The 12,907-nt window shown below is 37.3% G+C and overlaps 1 protein-coding gene across 1 annotated transcript in view; it reads left to right on the top strand.

Moving 5' to 3' along the window:
* The window catches only part of KDM7A (lysine demethylase 7A), a 75,294-nt gene extending 62,685 nt beyond the window's left edge, over positions 1-12,609 (top strand). The window contains exons 15-20 of the mRNA XM_043871604.1: positions 822-919; positions 1,409-1,557; positions 1,748-1,956; positions 3,304-3,389; positions 5,207-5,480; positions 6,080-12,609. Of these exons, the coding sequence (XP_043727539.1) occupies positions 822-919; positions 1,409-1,557; positions 1,748-1,956; positions 3,304-3,389; positions 5,207-5,480; positions 6,080-6,174 (911 nt within the window). The 3' untranslated portion in view covers positions 6,175-12,609. The remainder of the gene's footprint in view (positions 1-821; positions 920-1,408; positions 1,558-1,747; positions 1,957-3,303; positions 3,390-5,206; positions 5,481-6,079) is intronic.
* Positions 12,610-12,907: the final 298 nt, after the last annotated feature.

Below are 12,907 nucleotides of genomic sequence, written 5' to 3'. Positions count from 1 at the left end.
GAGACATATATAACTGGCTGATCTGAAGCTATTAGTAACTCAAGTATTATTTTATTTGATTGCATATTGACAAGAAGGCCTCTACTTGGTTGTTAATTGGTTACCATCAATGCAATGAATAGTAACACCTCCTCCTCCTTGAGATCTTCTTTGAATGAAGTCTTCATTTTCTCAACATTTTTCAGAGCCTCCATATACCCTTCTATCTTAAAAAGTAGTTAAACATTTTAGTACTTGATAAGTGAAAGTTCTAGATAATTAACATTATTTAATCCATGCCGAATACCTCAGTTCCTGCTAATTCCAGATAAGTATGTTATTGTTGTGACTCTACATTTGTTCACATGCCAGGGGAGAGGCAGCTGATCAATGGAAACTTTAACCAGCAGTTGCTACCTGAAAGTGCTGTGGGGAAAGAGAGGCAAGGGTGAAGCCTGGTCTATAAGCTTGTTGGATTCACTGTCTACTTGAATGTGTCTTAGGCCCAGGAGAGTTTTTTTGTTTTGTTTTCTGTTGAGACAAATAAAGCACAACAGAAAGTGAAAAGCATCATAGCTAATTTCAGTGTTGAGATTTTTTCTGGGAAGAAATATATAATAGTCAATAATATATAATGCAAGGGTTGTAAACCATATTCGATAAATACCACAGAAGTTTTAAGAATACACTTCAATCTGTATCTTGGTTAATTAAGGAAAAAGTCCTTGGGGGAAGAATGAAATGAAGACAATGAAAGCAGTGAGAAAGGAGTTGGACAGCCTTTGGATGGCACTTTGTTCCAATTCTGATGGCTCTTTTTCTCTGATCATTTTCCTTCTCAGGGTTTTTAACAAGTGTGAAATCAGAACTCAGGAATCGATCATCTGAATATTCTGATATTTCTGATTCAGAAGACTCTGGACCTGATTGCACTGCACTGGTACGCCTGGGACCCTGTAACTTAGAGTTATGTGATGGAAAGATGAACACCCACTTTCCTTTATGTGGGAGGAAAGTGGATGACAGCTTTCCCAAAGCCTGTCTGTCTGACCTTTGTGGCACAGAGCCTTCTCTGCAGTGGGAATTACACACACACCCTGTCATGTGACTACTTACATCTGATCAACACAGCTTCTGTCTGATTTTGGAAAGGGTAGAGGGAGATCCAGCTCTCAGGTTTCTCATGTTTCCTCATAGGTTATGTTTCGTTTTGCGTTAAAGAAAGCCTGTACTGTGTGGGTTTTTTTTAAACTAAGGAATTATGTTACTGCAGTAACTAGAGATTTCCACTTTTTCATATGAAATACAGAAATAATTCCATGATAATTAAGTTCTTACTTTCCCTTTAGATGGATAAAGTGTTTTTGGTTAGTTTGTACAAACTTGTTCCGATTTCTTATATAGATTTCCCTCCATTTAATTATCTCAGAAAAATAATTTTACCACTGAAGAGTCTGAAAGTTCAGGTGATGAAAAGAAACAGGAGATAACATCAAACTTTAAGGAAGAATCTAATGTGATGAGGAACTTCCTTCAAAAGAGCCAGAAGCCATCTCGAAGCGAAATTCCAGTTAAAAGGTAGGCATGCTGATGATGATGGTCTTATTACAATGTGATATAAATGATAGGAAAACATTTGTTATTTTTTGTTTGTTTTGTTTGGGGGTTTTTGTTGTGTGTGTGTGTGTGTGTGTTTTGGTTTTAAATTTTACCAAATATTTCCTTTGAGTAAGAAAGTTCTTGTCTTTTCTGCTGATCTGCCCTTCAGGGAATGTCCTACCTCGACGAGCACAGAGGAAGAAGCTATTCAGGGCATGCTGTCTATGGCAGGGTTGCACTATTCCACGTGTTTACAAAGGCAGATACAAAGCACAGACTGCGGTGGTGAAAGACCCTCTCTCCAGGACCCCAGCAGCTGCCACAGCAGTAACCATGAGGTCAGGCAGTTGTATCGCTGTGATAAGCCAGTGGAAAGTGGTAAGAAACATAAATTGTAAGTCTCTGAAAAACAACACAGAACCCTCACCGTAATAGCCCTGTAATCCTAGTTTGAGGTTAGAGATTATGAACAAGAAATGTTTATTAAACATCTTCAGTTGGGGATGGTGTTAGACATATTGGCTATATATATATATATATATATATATGTATATATATGTATAAAATGTTGACAAATGTTAGATGCAAATAGAATAACTTAAAATGTAAATTAAAGGATTAAGAAGTTGTGTTCTCTGACTTGCAAGACAGTATTGTTTCCCTTTTATAAGCTGATCAGAATGGAAGGAATGTTTGTGTCTTAATTGATGTGCTAAATTTGAACAATCCACTCTTTTTCCTTTTATGGAAGGGAACTGTTTCTGCTTGGGGGTATTCTCTCCTACTTGAAAAGGAGGCTTTGGGAAAGAGAGAAGACTCAGTGGCAATATCAGTGGTGCCGCATAGTGGTCTCTTCTGTCTGCCTTTAGGGAGAAATTTTGTTTCCCTAAAAATCTGAGGAGGATTAGGGAAAAGATGGTACTACATTAAAACTGAAGTCTCCTGTAGGAATTATGTTAATTCCCACCTAGCTGTGTCAGCTATGTGCCAGGAGTTTGGCATTCATTTCACTTAATTCTTGAAACGACACATGGGGTGTGTGTAATGTAGCTTTAATAGGTAAGGAAAAAAAGATTTAGTGGAGTTAACTTGCCCAGACTTACATGGCTACTCGGTGACTGGAATTTGAACCCAAGACTAGATCATGTGATTTCAAAATCTTTGCTTATTGTATAAGAGGAAACTCAGGTTTAAAGAGGTTATATAACTTGCCTAAAGCTGCATTGGTAATAAAAAGTCTCAAGTTCAAATCTGGATTTTTCTGTCTTTCCACTTACCATTCTGTCTTCCTATAATCTCTTTGGCCCCTTGAAAAGAAAGCTTCTCTGGAAATGCTGCCAGATTCAGGCAAACATATGCCTTTATTCTGTATGGGAAAATATACTATTTTTAGAGAAACTGTATTGCACTTGGTTTTACATCTACAACAGATGGCCACAGAATTTGATCTAGGTCCTCCAGCATCTGGCCCAAAACCTGCCATAGAAAGAAAGACAGACAGTCTTTGAGAGAATTGAAATAATTAACATGTTGGATTGCAAGCTGGTGACTGTTTTGTTTTTGAGAGGGAAAGGAGTATGGTGAAAGTATATGAATAAAGAGTTAGCATGCTCATTTTTTAAATAAAATGTCAACATAAATTTACTTTCAGTTTTAAGCAGCAGGCTAACTTTGTTCTTTAAGATCCAGTTTGTGAGAAGATTTTTAATTAAAATTTCTCTTTAGGATATCATGTCAAGACTGAAGATCAAGACTTGAGGAGTTCTTCCTGGATTAAACAATTTGATACAACTTCCAGATTTAATCTTCAGGTATATTCAAGGTTTGAAATATTGAAATAGGATTGTCATTAGCTCTGTTTTTGCTTTTGTTTTTAAAACTGCAATCAGTAATCAACCCCCAGATATAGAAAGCTTAACAATTATCATTAAATGTACATTTGAACAGCTGCCCATTTTTAGGGATTCTGACTAACCAATGAAAGGCTTATGGATAGAATGTTATCTGGAAAAAAGCAACTTATTTAAGAAAGCAGTTAAAAACTCCTGGCTGCCAACACCTTTAGGTTATGTCTGGCTAGAATGAAACATGAAAGGAAAAAAGTACCACAATACCACAAGGATCCTTTTAATCTCTGCTGTTGTTTATTGAGCATTTTTAGATACCAAATTTCTTTGAGAATTTGATGACAGTTACAGGAAAATGTTTTCTTTCCAAAAAATGTTCTCCATAAATATGACTTGTGCTTACATTTTTCTCATGTTTGTGCCCCACCCTCACCCCAGACCATTCGTTAACTCCAGATTAAGAGTCACTGCTCCAAGAGAAGACACTTGATGTCTTAGGATTCTCGTGTATGAATGCTTATACCAAACAAAATGAACCCCCAAAATACCTTTTTTAAAAAAACGTTGCCAGTAGCACCAAAAAAGGAAGACTATATGACCTTTTTTGGAGGAGGAAATGGCAACCCACTCCAGTATTCTTGCTTGGAGAATCCCAGGGACAGAGGAGTCTGGTGGGCTGCCGTCTATGGGATCACACAGAGTCGGACATGACTGAATCGACTTAGCAGTAGCAGCAGCAGTAGCATGACCTTTTTGCTGCAGACCTTGGAAAATGACAACCAAAGAAAGAATCAAAACTCTTAGGTGGCACAGTGGAGTCTCCAAGCCTCCCAACCCCATTTGCTCTCTGAATAACAGAAATATGGGTGGTTTTAATGTTCTTCATTTGGCTTATCTATATTTTCTAAATACTTGTCAATTACTTTTATAAAAAGAGAAAGAACCAAGTTATTTTTTAAAGGCAAGTACAAGTTCTTTTAATGGGAGGATATGCTCCAGAGACAAAGGTCAGGTAAGAAATTCCTTAACTATTAAGAATTCACTTATTAATGTATGATTTTATAGTGCCTCACTGGTTATAAAATTTATAACTCAGCATTATAGGATTTAGTATTAAAAGGTAAGCTGTTATTTAAATCTAGCTGTTGCTTTTATAATTGTGTTTGAAAATAAAGAAGTAGAAGACAAATGATTAGCAAGATCACCTTAGAGAAAATAGAATTTCTGTTTCTTGTAATCTAGAGTGGTATTAGAAAAGTGTGTTAAATTGAAAAGCTGTTTCTTCATGCTCAAGCGTATTTGTAAGACTGTTTTAAAGCAAGTCTGTGTTTAATGCTGTTTTTAAAACTTCACCATTACACAATCAGAAATTCACTTTAATACACACACACAAACACACACTTAAAACTAGTTTCATGAAACAGTACAGCTACAGTATGCTCCTTCCAAGTTTATGGAAAGTTCTTTTCCTTTTCTCTTTTTAATTCTGGTTGGGACCCTCTCTGTTTTGATTTCAAGACCCACCAATCATCTATCTATCTATCTATAATGTTTTCTTCTTGACTTGAAGATGTCTCAACTTAAGTTACAAGGCATCTTCAAAACCTGAATCCTTCAGAGCTACTAGGTATTGGAATGAGATGACCATCAGGAGGGGTCATCTATGGCTACTTCATGTTAAGAAAACCCAAGTTCAGTAATCTGTTTCTTCTCTCTCTTAAATTGTTACTACTTATCTTAAAGAAACCCTAAAAATTTGGCCTTATTTCCTTCTTTCTTAGGATCTAAACAGAGGCCAGAAATGCATCAAAAAGGAAGTTTCATCAGAAATCAGTCAGAAAGTACAAAGTAGGAATTGTGTGGACAGCAGTGGCTCAAGCCTTCAGAATGCAAAGTATACGCAGAGTTCAAGCTTGATATCAGGGGCGTGCCAGCTAAGTAACGGCAGTATAAGCCCAGAAAGGCCTGTTGGTGAAACTTCCTTTTCAGTGCCCCTTCACCCCACCAAGAGACCTGCGTCAAATCCACCACCTATCAGCAACCAGGCAACAAAAGGTAACGTCACATGTGTGTAGGTTAAGTTAAATAGACATGTCTCTGCAGTCATTGCTCACAGCCTGCTGGGTATGGACACAACATTGATAGCAGGTGCTCAGATTACTATGGGGACAGAGAAGAAGGTATCTCAGTCAACCCTGAGGAGCAGGAGGGGTTTCCTGGAGGGGGAGGTAGATCCTGGAAAGGCGGTAATGGGTTGGCCATGCTGAGGTGGGGGGGACAGTGTAGACAGCACTGAAGGCGAAGGAGACAGCGTGACCCGTAGGACAAAGGGAAGAAACAGCATGGGGTGAGGTAGGAAGCAGTTGCGTTGCTGAAGCACAGTTTGAAGCAGGATGGGTAAGAGCTGGTGCTGAAGAGATAGGCAGGGCTCAGACCGGGGGAGAGTCTTACAAGTCTTAGGAAGGAGGTTGGCCCTTATCTCGTGGGTGAGCTGGAACGGTTTTAAGCAGTGGACTTCCAGGCATGTGACTCGACCCATTCAAGACGCCTGAAAGCCTTTGCCTGCCGTGTTGTTCTGCTTTAAGCCTTCCAGGTCCTGTCAACTGTGATTTTCACTGTTACTTACACTGCTGTTGGTGTGCTGTGTTTTGTAGGTAAACGTCCAAAAAAAGGAATGGCAACAGCCAAGCAACGTCTTGGGAAGATCCTTAAACTGAACAGAAATGGCCACGCACGTTTCTTTGTGTGACGGAGCTGTGGCCGTGGCCACTATTCCCTTCGGAGACCGGTCTTGGGGTGCGGGAGCCTGGAGCTTCCACGCGCCCCACTGAAGCAGTTTGCATGTACAGTAGGGAACACTGCCTGAAGAACAAAATGAACCTGATGCTGCATTTTCACTGTGCCACACCCACTCAGCAATAACCATTTTGGACCTGGTGGGGAGAGGAAGAAGGAGGGTAGAACCTTAAAAAGAGACCTTGAACTGGAAAGGGTCTCTTGTCAGGGCTTGAATTTCATTTTGTTGTTGGTAGTGTTTTGATTTATTTTCAGTGATAGGGTAAAGAATTATCAGTAATTTATTTAACAGATTTTTTTTTAAAGTTAACAGCTTTTAAATTCTTTCTTTTTTAAAGCTATTTATTTGGAAGATTTCTGGAGAAATATCTCACTAATTTAGATTTAAGAATGTGAAGGTTTTTAAATTATTTTTGATAGTGCGTGTGTTACACGTGGGGAAGAGCCACGGTAACAGTAACTAGTCTGGACTCTTAAATTTGCTATTCAGGTTAAAGTCTTAAACAGGGATTTGATGCATTAATTATTTTAAATTAAGATGTATATGAAAATCATTTTATTTTATATATTTCATGTGTTTTTTATAAGCTATTAGCTTCGCTTTTGCTAACATCCAAGGTGCATACTGTTATCCAGGTCGATTACCTATGTCCCACCTTCCCTCTGCACTCCCCCTCATTTCGTGATGACACAAGACTCTTCTCTTTGCAGGGAAACACTTTCGTAGCCAGTGTGTAAGAACTACATTCAAGACGCCACATTTCTCATTTCGTTTGACATTGCAGTTTTCTTCTAAATAGAAAAATAGGCTTCTTGCATTTTCACTTTTGCTGATGATATCTGGGTCCCAAAGAGTACAGCTTTAATATCTTTTCCCTGCTTGTGGGAAAAGTATTATAAGTTTGGTTAAATTGTCATGTTTGTAGTTTTCCAAATACATTTGTAACTCCAGAGGGCCTTCTTCATACTGCTGGTGTTGGAGGGCAGGGCCAGCACCTGCCACAGAGGTTATATTTTATGATGCTTTTATTCTGTATACCTAATCTGTTGGAAAATATGAAATATGGTTTGACTTAGAATATTCAAATCTGCATAATAAGCCGTAATATAAGACTATACTATATTAAGTTGTATAGAAGCAAGCATGTTGGAGTAGATGAATTGGGTGTGTGTGTGTGTGTGTGTGTGTGTGTGTGTGTGTGTGTGTAGTTTTTTGTTTCTTAACCTTCTAAAGCGTTATTTAAGATGTGGATTTGGAGTAAAATGGGTGCTTTCTGCAGTTTCTTCCATCTGTCCTAACTTAACCAGTGCATAGTGAGGTTAAGTATCCGGTTGAGCTTTAAGGAATCATTTATATCCTTTGTGCACAATTTTTACTAAATGCCAGTTTTCAGCTGCTTGCAATAGCTTATGTTTTCCTCTCCGCCTGTGACATAAAAACAAGTAATTTCTTGTTTCTTGGGGGGTGGGGTGGAGATATTTCCAGTTCTGACAATAGAGCATTTTATAAGTTCCTACAAAAAATACAGGCAAATTGGATAAAATTTATTTTTATGGAAAAGAAATATGGCCATATTATGGATTTGTCTTTTTTTTTTTCACTCAGCAAGGTAGCAGGACTTTCCCTTTTAAGTATCACTTGAAGAGCTAAGAAAAAAGAAGTCTATATCATTGTCTTTCATGGTTTCAAAGAGAAGTATTTCTTACTCTGTTTCCATTCCAATATTTCATGGAATATATATGATATATCTTATGAATTAGCCTTTTTGGTTTAAATGACTGGACCACTGTCTGAGTCTTATCTGGGTTTCAGGAAGAATTTTTATGGAAGTACTAAATGTCTATAATAGGCTGACTTAAAACTCTGTCTACACTTTGCCAAAACTAGGAAAGAAGTAGGTACAGTCAGTCATTTGGTTGGTCATCAGATCTCAAGATATCAAAAATGTGGGTTTGCGTGATTCTCCCACCTTCCCCACACAATATAGTACTGTGATGTTTTGGTTTTCTGTAGATAAACCGTTTTAGTGTTATAGTACACATGTTTTGGTTTTAGTTTAGAAATAAGAATTATCATTTCTTTTCCAGCTACATTATGCTCTGGGTTCTTTTGTTGTCTTTACATTTTTCACAGCTCCAAGTATTTTTAATTACCTGACTTTTTTTTTCCTTTAGCCATAAAAATGAAAATAATTTATTTTTATGAATTAAAATTGTGGCCAGTATCTGCCCTGTGTACTTAGGCCAATAAATACTAATTTTAAGTAGCCAGTATATGGAACTTCTAAGTGAAGGTACTGTGGATTCATTTTTGGCAGTGTTAGCCCATTAACTGGCTAAATTTTAAAACCTTTCAGTAAGATGAAATAACCACTAAAATAGAATACATGTGAACTTTTTGTGAATTGGTAAAAATTCAGCCACTGAATCCAATGACCTCCATAGTCAAAGCTCTTATAAAATCACTGACTGTGCTGCATCCCTGTATCTTGTGGAAATGACTGAACTTTGAAGTGACTGCTGCCAGCATCTGGACTCGACTGTAATAACCTTTCATCTTTCCCTCAGTCTCATTTATAAATAACACCACCCTACAGACACTGCAACTTAGGAAGACAGCAATGGTGGCATTTAGTTAGTTATAAGCAAATACAAATAATGACCAACAATTGTCATTTAACATATGCAATTTTAATTGTAGTAGCAGGTAATTATTTTCCTTTATTGATTCAAATAAGTGACTTCTGTTAACCTGGGATCCACTGTACTCTAATTCATAATATCACATACTACTAAGCTCTCCAGTATTGATTAATGATGTATACTCTACAAAGCTGGCAGTTCATAATAGTCCAATATCCTAGAAATACTTCGAACTTAATAAGCATCAGTTGATTTTTAAAGCATACAGAATTGAAAATTCTGACCAGAACCATCTTATAAACTCAGAAAACAAGCTCATCTGTATCACTAAAATATTCAGCACTGAATACTGCTGTTTTTTAATCCAATTATTGCCTTTTTAATGAACTCTACTGTATTTATTCATATGAGATCAGATATTTATCATGCATCTACTGTGTGCCCAGCACTACTTAGTACTGTGGGAGTGGGGGGATATAAAGTTGGAGTTGTGGTCTCTGCTGTTGAAGGTATTCTCTAGGAAATAGGCAGTATTATTTTCACTTCTAGGCAAACTTAAACAAAAGAGGGCCCATTCATAGAAAAAACAAGACATAACTTTATTAGTTTCAGTGGAAATACACTCTATAACTATAGAAGTAAAAAAACAATTATTTTCAAAATTTAAAAGACCTTTCGAAATTTAATAATTTAATGTTCATAATCACAGGAGCATGTTATAGCATGAAAGGAGCAGAAGACCTGGGTGTTTGTCCAGGTTCTGCCCTTTATATTTCAGTTGTGTGACCTTGAATAAGTCACTTATTCTTTCTGAGTCTTAGCTTTCTCATTTGTAAATTTGGATCAAAACTCAGTTAAGAAAAACATAGAAAAGTGTTAATCTAATTACACTTCATACTTGCAGAGAATTTATGATAAGTTACAACTGACAACGAATGCACATTTATGTGCATTTTTAAATGAAAACTGCTGTTACTCATAAAATTTGCTTCATATCAAATATGTGCCCAGAGCATGCTACCTAAAAAAAAACTGAAGAGTCTCTAAAAGGTGCTGAATTAAACTCAGAATCAGTGTGTGAGGTGAAAGAAAAAGGAATGAGATAGTTTGTGGAGAAGAGTGAGAATGTTTATCCCCAAGTAATCATTAAGATGATTAGATGATTTAAAGTAATTAAAATTAGTTTTTGAGTTCTTCTCAAAGATTACTGCTTCACACATTCTGCGTACTCTTCAAGGCACTAGAATAGGGTAAAATAAATTATGGAATTAGGATGGTTTAGCAACTACTCACGGTAGTAGGGCAGGAAAATAAGGTGGAAGGATAATGGGGGATCAGCTCTGAGCAAAGACAGCTCTGAGTTGGCCAACAGTGGCGCATTGGGTAGAGAGAAACCCCTGTAGTGTAGGAAGGGAGTCTTGGCTGGAAGCTTCAGGAGAAGAGATTCTGCTTTTTGCAAGAAGTGTTCTCTCGTGATGTCAGCTCCTCAAAGAGTTGATGAATGACTGTATGGCCCAGTATACTACTGCTGTAGTAGCTATTGCAGTGTATAAGCATTTTATGATTTCATATTAAAAGACGAGGGCTTCATTATAAATTTGAAATTTTTTCAAAAATTCATTTTTTCTCATTAGTTATTAAGCTAATTGCTTCCTCCAAAAAGAGAAGTTAAAGGTCATCAGTCATTTTCAGATGCCCCAGATTTTCATTTAAAGCCGTTTTGAGAAGGTTGAACATCTGATCTTTAGCTTGAGAAAAGAGACAGATGAAACCCAGAGAGGGCAGTGACCAGCTGGGGGCTTGGTGGATACTAGGCCTCTGGTACTTTGCTCCCTGCGGCAGCCCCTTTTCTGGGACACTGCAGCCTCGGCTCGTCTGTGGTGGGTGATGTCGATATGCTTCCTAGAAGCTGGGGGAAAGACAGAGGAAGTGACATACTCACTATATTGCTGTTGAACGTAATGTAATTTTAATGCTGTAGCCTTACTAAACAACCTTCCCTTATTTTTTTATTTTTCAGTAAACGTCATGCCATAAGTCAAATATTTGATACCCCTTACCTAAAAATTTAAGTTAAGGACATTAAGAAGCAAATGCCTATTTCCAAAGCAATTAGCTTGTCAGACTGTGGTTTTATTCTGTTATGGTATTTCTTTTCTTCTTCAGTGGGTAGAGGAAACTTAATACTCATTTACCTGCATTCTACTCCTTAGAGTCTCCCTGTCACCCTTCCTGTCCTTTTCTAGTGTCCTGAAGTTTTGTCTTAACAAGTGTAATACTGAATTTTCTTTTTGTTAAAGCCTTTTTGAAACTGTGTTCAGTGATTCTTCCAAAAAGTTTTATCTGCTCTGCACTATTTCACTAATAAACCTTGGCTACCACGTAGCCCAAGACCTCCAAGTAGTTTACCTATGCAAGACCTGTGACGTTCTGAATTCACTTTTATTTCAGAAGACAACCTTAAATGAAACTTAATCATAAAGACAAACCTTGCCTCCACCCAGTTTTATTTTGGCCATTTTGTTTTCAAAGTGTCAGCTGTTTTCCCCCAAGATTTTTCACCAAAACAATGATCATAAGTGCTAGAATATATAATATTTTGCAGGAAAAAAAATAACCCAGAAATACTCATATTTCTTTGGTGGATTTTGGTGGGTAACCATTACCAGCAGCAGGTGTAATATATAATAAGGAGTTGATTCCTTGCCTAGAATCATTTCTTCCCTCTAAGATTCATAGGATTCACCTTTTATTTTTGCAAAGCTTACATATAACTTCCACATTATAGTCAGGGACCTGAGGTGTAACTTGCTAAGTGAACCCCAAGGTTATTTTATCTTGCAAAAGAAACCTAAACCAAACTAAGGGCCTTACATTTATGGTTAGACTGAATCAAAAGCTATAACCTCAGTTTTTCCAAAAAACAGCTTCTGACTGCAAAGCAAGTCATGCAGTTGTTAGGTATGAAATAGCACTGATCAGGAAATGCACATGCATCTTGGCAGACCGCGTTTCCTTCCGAAAAGACTTTTCTACTTTTAATATAAATTAAGCCATAACAGTTTCATGCTGTGGAAAGAGGGTGAAAAGGTTCATTTTAAGAGATTATATAATATGAATTTTCACATTGCTGTGAAATGTCTAACTTCGCCAGTGCTTCAGCAGGTTTGTTTGATTTGGGGGGGCAAGGGGGAGGGTAGAGGGTGGTGACAGGGAGGGGTAGTCTTGGTTTTAGGGGGTTGAAATCTGTGAAATTTGAAAAGGGACAGTTGTTGGCTCTGGTATTTACTAGTTTTGTAGTAATGTTTTGCTAGCCTGACTGACTTTCCTGACCTAATTCTCATGCCCATGGTCCCAGGTGACTGGTAGCCTTTCTTGTTCGGGGTGTCTGCAGAGTAGTGTCTTGTTGTGTGGGTAGGCAGTCAGCGTGTGTGCACATGTGTGTCCTTTGAATACAGAAGCACACTGTGACGGTGGAGTGGGGTGTGGCTGGGAAGTGGGATGCTGAAGCTTTAAGAGCATTTTTTTTTTTTTCGGATTCATAACAGTATTTCCCATCTTTTGCCTGCAGGCAGGGAAAGTGTACAGTATTTATTTTGTTTCTGTTTTAAATTTGTAAGTTTTTAAGTAGTTTACATTGATTATTATAGAGAAGGACAAGTGACTTGTTTGAAGTTGTATTTGGTATTCCTACTTTTCAATTTCTGTATTTTAAAATATTGAAATTAAAATTGTATTACTTCTGTTTTGATTTTTTTTTTTTAGTACTCGGTGTATTTTTTGCTCCTTTTGTTTGAAAGTATAAATGTTGAAAGTTGTATAAAATGTGTCTTTGAAAGAAAAAAATCTGAATTCTATATCCAATTCTGACTTTCTGTTCCCGTTTTCTGCTTATTGAGTCTTGAGAGAATTATTTGAGAATGTGAAAAGCTGTGTCAAACTTAGGCTCCTTCGAGTTCTGAAGGTTTCAGTGTGAAAAGTTTGAATGTCTTATTACCTTATTAGATGTGTTGTTAAGGAAGCAGTTGTTCAAACAGGAACAC

The sequence above is a fragment of the Cervus elaphus genome, chromosome 18, assembly GCF_910594005.1.
Source record: "Cervus elaphus chromosome 18, mCerEla1.1, whole genome shotgun sequence".
Classification (NCBI taxonomy): Eukaryota; Metazoa; Chordata; class Mammalia; order Artiodactyla; family Cervidae; genus Cervus; species Cervus elaphus.
This window is presented reverse-complemented; position numbering and strand designations above follow the sequence as displayed.